General features: G+C 37.3%; 1 protein-coding gene across 1 annotated transcript in view; it reads right to left on the reverse strand.

Moving 5' to 3' along the window:
• Positions 1-4,131: 4,131 nt before the first annotated feature.
• Positions 4,132-11,916, reverse strand: part of CAPZA2 (capping protein (actin filament) muscle Z-line, alpha 2) — a gene marked incomplete at its 5' end in the record, with an annotated part of 15,896 nt that continues 8,111 nt past the window's right edge. The window contains 3 exons of the mRNA XM_010287898.1: positions 4,132-5,104; positions 6,026-6,088; positions 8,720-8,791. Coding sequence (XP_010286200.1) covers positions 4,964-5,104; positions 6,026-6,088; positions 8,720-8,791 — 276 coding nt within the window. The remainder of the gene's footprint in view (positions 5,105-6,025; positions 6,089-8,719; positions 8,792-11,916) is intronic.

Raw genomic sequence — 11,916 nt, forward strand, 5'->3', positions numbered from 1 at the left:
CCTCATCCACTAGGCGGGTCACCTGGTCGTACAAGGAGATCAGGTTGGCTGAACAGGTTGGCTGTTCTCCAGGCTGAACAGGAGTGGAAACACATGGCACCTTCCTTCCTTACGGCAAATCATAATAAATCACGTTCTTGTACCTCTTACCATCTGGCTGACGCATCTTGCGTTATAACTGTCTTACCTGGGCAAAGGCAGCACAACGGCATCCCAAACCCCAGGAGTGATACTTGGGCCCCTGGCCGCACGATCGGCCCTTCTGGCACCTTAATAGCACAGCAAGAATTTGAACATTTCTGCCCTCGGGCACCTCACTTTTGGTACGCAGCTTCTGCAAGGGAGGCGCAGTCCCAGGCAATACACACCGCCATGCCATACCCCGGAGTGCCAGCACACCATGCCGCGAGGCAGCTCAAACACGCCGGAGGAAAACGTTTTAAATGCACTGCAGCCCAGGGGAATGCAAGATGAAGTATTTTTTCCTGCACTTGAGAGCTCGTGGCTGTGATTTTTTGGTTACGTTCATAAACAGTTTATTTGCAAAAGAGGAGGCAGCCTGGTTTTCTTTCAGCCAGTTGTAAGAACATGTGCTCCAGGGGGATGGAGTCCCTCCTTCACCTCATGGGACCAAACGCCAAAGTAGCCTAGGTTCCAACGTACCGCGGGAGGCAACATTTGCCTTCACCGGCTGTTGCCTGCTAACCATGGGCACTACCTATAAGGACATTTTCACTTGCTAAGGGGTCATGTTTTTCTGTAGCTGAGCCTTCTACGTTATCATTCCTAAGTAATTTCTGAAATAATCTTGGGGTGTAACTCAAACTTTTGAGTTGCGCACTGGGAAATTGCTTATTAAAGGAAGTACTCTCAATTGGCCTCGCTGATGCCCACAGTAGCTGACTCCGTATACACCTGACACTGAAAGATATTAAGCACATTTAAATACAGAACCGAAATGAGGATTTACTACAAGTCATTAGTAGCACATGGTAGTGTGTCCCTGCCCGCCCCCCCCCGCCAACCATGCACCCACTACTTTAGCAGGCACATTTACAACCCTGTAAGCTGGAAGTTGTTTTAGATCTGAAATTATTTCAAACTACAGCTAGTCAGGCAAAAGTTCCTACATGTTCCTCTTGACTTAGGTTTTTTCCTCTTTACAGATTTGCCCCTGTCCAGCTTTATAGATGTGCAAGGAAAAGATGCACAGAAAAGTCTAAAAGTGTTTATACAATATATGTCCTTTAAGGCAACAATTACCACCCTTATCCTCTCTTGTGATGAGCCCATGGATAGTATCACGCTGAGCAATATCTGTAACGGGCTAAACCATGACAACCAATCATAGGAGCAGAGGAAAATATTGCTAATAAGAAAACCTACCGCGTATTAAGCATTCCTTTTCACAGAAGAAATAAAGTATATATTCACAGTGCCCTTCCTTTAGCCGCAGGGGAAAAAAAAAAAGGAGAACTTTTTCTTGTTTAAATCTGATGCAAGTTTTTCCCTTTAAAAAAAAAGTTCAGAGTTGACACTGTCACACAAAAATTGACACTTCCAGGTTATGAACAAACTAAGTTTAATCTAAACCTAGTTTACAGTTGCATCAGAGGAAGAACAGTTTCAGTCTTTCCAGTAAATGAATGTGGCAGAAGCTATGTCTGTGTCAGCAAGTAATTCAGTACGATAGGAGTGAATCCACAGAATCAAACTTGATGCTCCACCTCTATACCAACAGTACATACAGTCTGGAAAGCTGAAGGCCAGGTTTACTCTGATGCTCCAGACATCCTCGACCCATCGGTGGTTTCAAGCTGCCTGAAGGAAACCACTGCTACGGGCTCACGTCACCATTAGGAGCCAGAGGGCATGTGGTGCATACCCAGAGCGCAGTTCCCAGTTCAGATTTCTCCCAACGAGAGGAAGTAGCAAGTGGGGATGAGAGAGGGATTTACTCCCAAACTGTCCCTAGAGACAACACATCTATTAGGATGTTCAGTCTCATACAACACTTTTAACCCTGGGCTGAATGACCATTTCCTCATGAACTGCGTTGCAGTGTTCCCAACTGACCCAGCCGGTACGACGGCTTTCAGCGTGTAGAGCGTAAGCAGCAGTAGTGATATAACCGAAATTACAATGATTTCAAAGTTTCATTCTACCTGCAGTATGAATTAAGACAGACATACAAGAAGAGGGGCTGCCCAGGAGAACCTGAAAGCAGAACTATCACTCCTGTTGCAGATGTTCAGAAAGAGCAATTGCTTACTTGCATAAGTCAAAAATTCCTTCCTATAAAGGGGCACTAAGATGCATAAAATGTAATACACTTCATAAACGCAAGCATTGTACAAGTCCATATTACAAGCCACAATGTTTAGTACATCAACATTCCACAATACAAAGCTTGTCTTTATATTTAAAAATAGAATAGAAACAAATAGTTATACACATTAAGACAATTGCCACAGCAAAAGTTCTCAGAGAAAGTGCTCTACCTACACAAAATACCCTAAAGCCCGCCAAGCAAACTCTAAAGTTCTCTGATTTAAAAGGGGTAGAAAGAAAAAAAGGGCAAGTGACATCCAAAATTTTGAGAGAAACCACAGACTCCAGATATGCCACGTGCCTCAGCTGGTATCAGGTCAGCTTCATCTGGGAAGTCATTACCCCTAAGTATGATACAGCATACCATTTCGAAAAAGTAACAGGATAGTTGATTTACTTATAAATTGCTTTATTGAAGCTATAACTTAATAAATTTGATGTTCAAGGTGTAAAATTACCTCACAGACTAAAAATTAACACAACAGGATAAAAGTAAGTAATACATATCTACTTATGTCACCCAACTGGTAGAACTGAACCTGTAGGATGCTAATCTTTGAAGATAAAGAATTAAGACTATCACAGGACTGAATAAACAGAGAGGGAAACACAGTAATAGAGTACTTCACAGTAAAATACCTCTTTATTAGGAATATATTTAAAATGAGCTTTTTATTTCAGGTAAGAAAAATAGCATTCTGACTTTCAGCCAGTGCCGATTCCAGTCATACGCAATATTCTAACAGCTAGAAAAGTTATTTGCACAACTGTTGCCCATTAACAGTTCTCCTAACTGTCCGTTCACTGTCTTTTTATTTTTAGCTTGTTCTTGCATACGTTGAAGAAATTCTTCGAACAAGGTTTGTATTTAGGTCTCAGTTAAGGCTGACAGACTGACCTGACAGTGACTCAGCATGTTATTAGCTCACATACAGCTTTTAAGCCTTCTTTTAAAGAACAACATGGTTCAATAGCTGATCTATGATGACAATTAAGAGGGCAACTCTCCAGGAAGACTGTGGTAGAAGAAATCCCACTCTTCTACTATACAGTTTAGTACTGTAAAGTAGCAGCAGTTTCAAGAACTTCAGTTAATTCTATATCCCTTTGTAAGAGAGCACTGAAGAACAGAACATAGGGGCATTGCTACTACAATTCAAACAGTAAGCTACTTTGTGTGTACATTTTTAACACCCGGTACAAGTTTTGGACTCTTTCTCTTGCTATTCTGTAACTTAACAGTTTAAGGTAATTAATTGGATCATGTTGTAAACAAAGATATAAAACTTTTGTGTAAGCTTTACTGGTTTAGGAGTGTGCATAAATACCTGCCTTCTAAAAAAAAAAAAAAAAAGCTGTTTAGTTTTCCATCATGAGCATATAATTAGGTAGCAGATTTTAAAATGGGTTTTCACCCAATTAAAAATGAAATCTATGTATTTCACAGAAGTGCAACAATACAGCATTTGTAATGAAGCCTGTGTTTTTAGATACTTGATGTCCATTTTCAATATCAGATATATCAGGTATTCACCAGACAAATGTGTTATTTTTGGTCTTCTAACTTCTTTAATCCTCTGTAGCCAATACGAAGCTAAGAGATACCTGTTTTAAGCAGACTTCCATGTGTAGATGTTTCTTAAATGCAGGTGGAAACAATGGATGATGATATTACAACAATCTCCAAATACACTGACAACAGCCAACAGACCACAAGTTTGTGGCCATTTCAAGCAGTATTTTAAAAATATATATAAACACCAAAAATAGGCTATATCAGGAAGCAATCTGATACTCAAATAAATAGAAAATTTGCATTTTAATGTCACATTGAATTTTAGTACATTTCAATCCAAGAAAAAAATAAACTGACAGACATAGTAATGAGTACAGGATTATATATATTACAATATGCCTTGTTATAATACATTTGTGGCTTTATGATAAAAAAACCTCAAGGGCAGATGGAGTTTGAGTTCATTTAAGTAAGTGTCAGGAACAAAGCATTAAATGCATTTCTGAAATAAGTAATTTTATTTAATTTCAAAATCTTAAAACAGCATTAGACCTTGGCCTCTTTTAAAAAAAATCAGTTACCACGGAGTTAGCTAAATAAGTATTCTGAAAGGTTTAAACAATATGGAAAATGCTTTTCCCAATTTTACATACAAGGAAGGGATAGATGATTTCAAAACCAGGGCTAACTCCATGTTGACCTTGACCTAGAAATGCATATTACTGATCTTGACAAGGAATTCAGCAAATTTTGGAAGTTGTCTATTTCAGGTGAAAGCAAGAGAAAGGGTTATCATATGCAAAAATATTTTCAACCTGTTCTTAACATGTAACTGAAAACTAAAGGCATGGTCTCTTCATTATAAAAAAATAAAGGTACAACAGAAACTCTAAAGGAAGATATTCAGCTATACTGAAGTTGCAACCCTCTGAAAAGAAAGAAAAAGGAAAAAAGTCAATCAGCTAAGCTTTGTGCTCTAACCAAACTACTTACAGTGATTTTCAATGGCAAAAGCCCATGCTCACTGGATGATTTGACAGTTCCAAATACTTTTTGTAATAATTTTTATTTGTGTATACAAGGACACTAAAATGATCCAGTCATGCAACGTTCACTTTAAGCATTCTGCATCTCTTTTCCAATCTTATAGCTAAGGATCTTGTTCCAGTCAATCTTGGTGCGGGTAACTGGCAATTGTCGACGTAAGGCCTTGAAAGTAGTGTCCGACATAGTCTGATAATTCTCACTGATAGCAGTCTGTTAAACACAAGGTCATAAAAAACAAAGAGACATGAAGAACAGAATAAGGTTGTTATAAAAAAAGTTAAATGATTGAGTAGTCTGTTACCTCTTGAGCAGGCTTAATATAAATTTTCTAACTTAAAATAAAATTTTATGAAGGAAAGCTGTTAGATCTAGATTGAAACCATGTGAAGATAATTAGACAGAGAGATGCAATAAACCTGATTACAGCCTAGGTGTTTCAGCAAACCAGTGTGGTTAATCAGCAGCATGAATGAAGTGCTGATCAGAGTAAACTCACACATCACTAATTTCAGACACCAAAGCCTTCCACTGTTTTTCCTGTGGGGATGGTAGAGTCAGTCCACAATATTGTATGAACTTGAATATAGTGCATATGATACATACTAAAGATCTTTTATTAAAGAGCATGTTTTTAAAACCAACAGAACATGGTGTCCAAAATTTACCTTGTGTTCAAGACCTGAATGAACATGAATCCACTTCTACAGAGAATGTTCAGAACAGTTACACTTTTCTAACTTTAAAATAACTAACTGAAATGGATAATGCTTATAGTCATATTTAGCAAAGCTGTCTAACAGAGTAGCCTCGGAACAGAATCTCTACAAAAATTCCACTTAAGGAAGGTACTAATACTGAAAGAGATCAGACTTGCTGATATTTGATCACATCAGGGACTTTTCTGCTCTCAAAAAAAGTGACTTCTAATGTAACGTTAAGTAGATGAATGCAATCACCAGAAGGTATGGAAAGGGAGGATACAGTTAATAGCAGCATGCAATCTATTTATATTTGTATGGAACTGCACTATTTTAATATCAAAAGCTTGCTAATTATAGAATACTAGCTTTGGTTAAGAATGTGGTAATGTTAAACATTATATCCTTACTCACATGTATGTTTCCAACATACCTGATACTCATTTTCTGCAGCCTCTACAATTTTTATAAATTCCTTTGCTGTCTGGGCTTCATTCTAGAAACAGAGCATTTGAATTAGGCCTGATGCACAGCATGATTATAAGACCAGTTGGATTATGGGTTTTTTCCTACATTTCTGAGATATGTCAGGTAGGCTCCATGAGAACACGACCACTTAGTTGCTAAACCAAAACTGAACAAAACATCCAAAAGGCATATGCCACATTACATTTCTATTATTATTATATTTAAAAGATAAAAACAGTGCAACTGCAACAAGCATAAAGATTAACATGGAGCTCATTAAAATATTTTGATTTAAAATTCTATAGTATGATAAAAGACATATGGAACAGAACAACACTTGGAAATATGACAATGCACACACACAAGTCTCCGAAAACATGCAAAGTATGGATATTAACATTATCAACTCCAGTACAAATTCAGGAAAACTTAAAGAACATCAGATAACCCAGAAGTATGCAGAATACAACCAAAAAACCAAAACAAATTTGTTCACCTCTAAACGTTCTGAATCTGGAGACTAAGCTGAGGCAAACACTAGACTTTATATACCCAATCTTCTAAAAACATCCCCAAGTACATCTCGTAAAAATGAGGGTGCAACACACTACAATGTCCAAATTACATCGTGACTGATAAACCGTTTCTTGGATTTGGGCCTCATCGTTAAGTATGCAAGTGTGTACTTGTTTAAAAAAGTGACTTGTCAGTCAATAAGGAGACAAATTAGCTGAAGTGCTTGAAAGAAGTCTCAAGAAGGAAGCGAGGGTTCATGAATTAATTCCGAAACTTCCAACTTGGTGTTGGAGACATTCCTAAGGGTGCTTCTGCAGAAGCTGTTGAAAGACAGGAGTGTTCTTGCCCCGCATGATCCCTCGATCCTACAAAGGCGGAGACTGGGAGAAAGCTATGGCAACTTCAACTACAACTGGTTCAAAGTTTCAGTGAAACTGCACCTAGCAGCTGTGAAAACACTCCTGGACACCGCAGAAAGATGAAGGAGGAGGCAGAGACCAAGTACAACAAATGAAAGAGTTCTGACTTTTCAGTGAAATGAGACAATGATTTCAAAGGCTTTGCTAATGCAAGGAAGAATTCAGGGGTATGAGGTCTTATTTGGCTCAAAGAGAAATAAGGGGTAAGAATGTAACCTTCAGCAAAATTATTGATAGTTCTAGCAACGAGAGAACTCTTCAGTCATTTATTTCAGTTGTGCCCATTGATGGTACAAAACAAAAAAGATGAGCTGTTGGGGCTCCTTTTAATCTACCTACCATTCCTTCTGTGTGAAATGAGAACCCATACAGCCTCTGCCCTCTATGAAGCTCAAATCCAAGGCTAAAAACTGGTACCAGCAACATACTTGCTTTTGTCCTAGCAGGAGGTAGGAAAGTTATGTAAAAGATGTTTTTCTGCTCATCCATCTTTTGCTGCTTTACTAAATTGTGGAACAAGTTTCATCCCAATAGAAAGTGAAGCAAAAGCTATTGCTATTTATTGTTTATTGCTTCTTTATAAGCTATAAACTTCTTCCACATAATCCTCCCTGAAGCAACTCTTAGTTTAATGAAAAAACAAACATCCCTTTGTTAAGGGAGTCAAAAGTAATTTTATATCTACAGCTTCAGAAGCGTTATCAATTGGCACCACACTCCCCCATTCTTTATGGTGGTATTGCAACTGAAAAGCCAACAAGCCTTGCTTTTTATTAACAAACAATGTTCATAATTGATGAACTGAGCTTCTGAGCCAAATTTGTCACTACTAGTCATTATCATTAAAATATTTCTACTGTTCACTTTTACAATCTCTCTTTGCCAGTTTAACCGCACTGGCTTAAGTTTTATTAAAGAACACTCCAAAAGAAAACCTTAACTGTTTATAAACACAATCTCCAGTAGGCAAGAGCAGCATTATTTCAAAAATAGTAGTTGTTCATGTTGCAATGTTACCAACTCTTAAAGGATACATCTAGTACTATTTCCAAACAATTTTTATTTCTACCATCTGCTATTCATTACTATAATGATCCATTTGGAAAGAAGCTGAATAAAATTACGCTTTAAATATAAAGTCTGTTATGTTTCTCAAGCCGAAGCATCTCTGAAAGGGCTTTTTGTCCAGAAAAGCAAGAGGCTGACGGCACCAGTTAGAGACAGGGAGGAAACAAAGGGTGAATATCTACTACTGCTTCTCAACTGGTAGTACTTGTTTACTATCTTTAGCATACTGGTCTTCTCCCAGTGAGCAAAGGGGCAATCTCCTAGAGACTGTACCACTTGAGTGGGTTATCATAGCTCAAACCTCCTCCGTATTAAAAAATTAATTCTATAGGTCACTCTGCAGACTAAAGTTTAAATACAACAGAAGTGCAGAAAGACTGACAGCAAGCTAATTAAAGATTTACAATCAGAGTTAATTTAGCCTATGTAAGCGATATGCAAGCATACATTAATTTTTTTTTTTTAAAAACAGTAACTACATATTAGGTAAAAGTAGTAAATATTACCTACAAAATATTTAAATATTAGAACATTACTTCCCATTCATGCAAAAGAGAAAACTAGCTTCCAAACTTCTGCAGTTTTTAAGCTTGCTTCTTTTCTTAATTTAAAAAGTCATTTCAGTATACATACTAAGGTCTTTGAAGTTCACTTACAGACACTGTTAGAGAATCTTGTATGTCTTTATGGCTCACCAGCTGAACATTACCATCTTCATAATAATGAACCTACAGAAAATTAAACAAAGAACCTCATATTAAATGTTACAGACCAACATCATAAAGGAAAATCAAAGTATTTAATACTTATCACAATAAGAAACCTATATGAATCAAACAAAAACACACACAAAATGCTACAGAGTAACAAAACCAAATAGGAAAACCAAAATGTTGTAGAATTTAAATATTCTTGAGGGGGAATAATAAAGAAGCTACTCAGGAAGCATTTTTGTGTTCATGTGCCTTAAGCAGTATTTCATGCAAATAAGTTTAGAATCACAGAAATATTCCGTCTGGAAAAGACCTTTGAGTCCAACCGTACCGAATACTGCCAAATCCACCACTAAACCAAGGCTTTGATTACCATCATGAAGACAGCGACATACTATTTATGTGACCCTACTAAAAACTCTTGAAATGGTGAAGATACATTTAAAATGATAATAGTTTTGGCAAGGCTTCAGGATACTGTGAAGTTGTTTTTTGCTTCACTCAAACTGTTTTCTAGGGACAGTGCAACATTAAGCTTCCCTTTCTAGATCTACCTGGTTTTGATGTTTTCCCCTATTAGATATGGCTCACAACAAAAGCTGGTATTTATCTAGACAAAGGAGCTCTTTGGGACAAAGTTTGCCAAAGTTAGATGGCAAAGCAGAATGAAATCTATTTACTCTTGAAATGCTATGTCTACAGAACAGCTTCCTTGATTATTTTGCAGGAGACGACCAGTAAAACTCTACCCAAGCTAACTTCAGTACTTTTAAATTCAGTTGGGAAGAATCTGAAAACATTCAGTTTCTAATGCAACTGTTGTAAAACTTAAAAAATAGGAAGCATATATAAAGTTACATATAATCATTCACAATAACTGATACAGAAGAGTTATGCAGCTCATTGGCATTTAAACACATATCTTTATCAAAACTGTAAAAATATCATTAAAGTCAACGTAGGTGATGTTATGAGGAATTGAAGAATTTGTGTCACATCCTATTAGGGAAAATAAGATTTTAATTTTCAGATTAATGCACAATACTAGAATTTCACATACATTATGATCATGATGTGTGCAAGAGACCCTCAGTTTTATAAGCAATAGAGAAAACATGACACAGAGTAAGACAGGTATAATACCTAAGCAAAATAAAGGCTTCCTATACGAGAAAAACATTATTTCCTATGATTCTGTTTATTGTCAAATATTTAAGACAACTAATGTGTTTTTCAACAAAAGGTATCACCTAACCATAAAATAAGCTTATTGTCAAAACAAACATTCCTGTGTGAAACTTCTGCCAACCTTTTTCAACCCAGTTCCTAAAGGATGAGAAATGCTTATGCAGTGCAAAATTCTGAGACCTCCCAATGAAACAGCAGAACCCAGACACATAAATCTCCCCCCTTCTCCATCACAGTCCACTGCAGAGGGCCCAAACCTCCCCTGTGCTCTGAGGCTAACATCAGCACGAACATCTTATCTGTCTCACTGAGTCACATTCTTGGCAAACGCTCAGGACTAAAATCTTCACAGGGATGAAGAGTCAAATGTAATTCTGGGATGTGTTGTATCTTACACAAAATAGGAGAAGTAACTGTTCTGTACTATACCTCACTGCTGACATCCTTCTAGAATGCTAGGTCTGGGTTCAGAAGACTACAAGAAGGATGATGTTTATGAACAGAACCTCTTGGAAAGGTTAACTAAGGAGGGATGAGAATAACAAATTATCTAAGAGGTAAAATTAGTAACCAGTACACTTATCAGTTGCTTTTCATGCACAGTTGGAGCGTGTCAAGCACCACAAGGACCTAGTTTTAGTAAAAGACTCTGCTGTTCAGTTTTCCCCTTACACATAATTAAAAGAAAATTAAACAATGGAAGAGATTAAGACAGTTGAGAATCTCTCATATTAGAATTTATTAACAGAACTTAAAAAAAAAGAAGAAATTGTGCAAGTGACCTTAAAAAATACTGAACACACCTGAAGACAGCAGGTGATGCTGGAATTTCCCCTAAGACATTCATAAAAGGTCTTATCAGAAACAGGGCAATGGTTGTATTGCTGTCAAAGATTCTGCAAATAACACTGAAATCTCAGTACTCTGAAATTTCACTAATGTTGTAGTGAATTCATATTCTAAAAGATTATCTTGCTCCTTAAAAAAAATAAAGCACTTTTTGTTTGTTTGGGGAAGAGAAGGGGAAGCACTCTCACATACACTGGAGAAATTGTACACCATTTCTAAAAATTTGAAACAGAGTTCAAAATTCCTTGGTAAAACAAGTAGTTCCTATACAAGCAAAAGTAATACAACTTTTAATCACTCCCCAAAACACAGACTTTAATGAATGTAGACAATGTCTTGATTAATTATGTGAAACAGTAATAAAAGAAAATCAGCTGGTGCCCAAATTGAGATGCAAATTAAAACCTTACTAAATTCCCTATTCAGGCTATTTTCTAGGCTACTGGGCTAACCTTCCCTGGAATTAGGTAGACACCTGATTGCTTGTTCATGAAAATATCTTAAGACACTTAACCAAAAGTGCACGCTGTGGAAGAAATGCCTGTTTTGCTGCAAGCTGGATTTAAGTTGACCGTTTACTTAGATTCTCCCAACGTCTTGAGAAGCCTAGAAGTTACTTAGGGTGCTTACCATGACCATCTTGATCTGACAATGTAGTAATGGCTGTCATATTTTGACTATCATTCAAGTTGTCATAGAATTTGCCCCAGAATAGGAAATCGGATTCAGGCCCCCTGCTTGGGTGGCCCTGAACACAGCTATCACATCCTAAAATAACATCCTAGCCTCAGGCTATGGCTAGAAAAACATTCCATTGCATCTTCCTTCTGAAGTCATGTCACTGAGCATTAAGGAAGTGCAAAACTCACGGCGGCACAAAAAGAGCAGGAAAAGGGAACCTGACTCTACGTCTTGTAAAAAAATGACAGTGTCTTACGCTGAAAGCCAGAATGCACTAAGATGCTAGTCCTTGATCCCAGAATTCTTTTAATAAACTCCTGCAAATTACGCGTACACATTCCAGGGAACCAATCCAGGAAGTCAAGTCCCCCTGCCTACCACATGACAGTCAGACTTCCTTTGGTCTCAAGATCTCTGCATTC

This window comes from Phaethon lepturus, unplaced genomic scaffold, assembly GCF_000687285.1.
Source record: "Phaethon lepturus isolate BGI_N335 unplaced genomic scaffold, ASM68728v1 scaffold41115, whole genome shotgun sequence".
Taxonomy (NCBI): Eukaryota; Metazoa; Chordata; class Aves; order Phaethontiformes; family Phaethontidae; genus Phaethon; species Phaethon lepturus.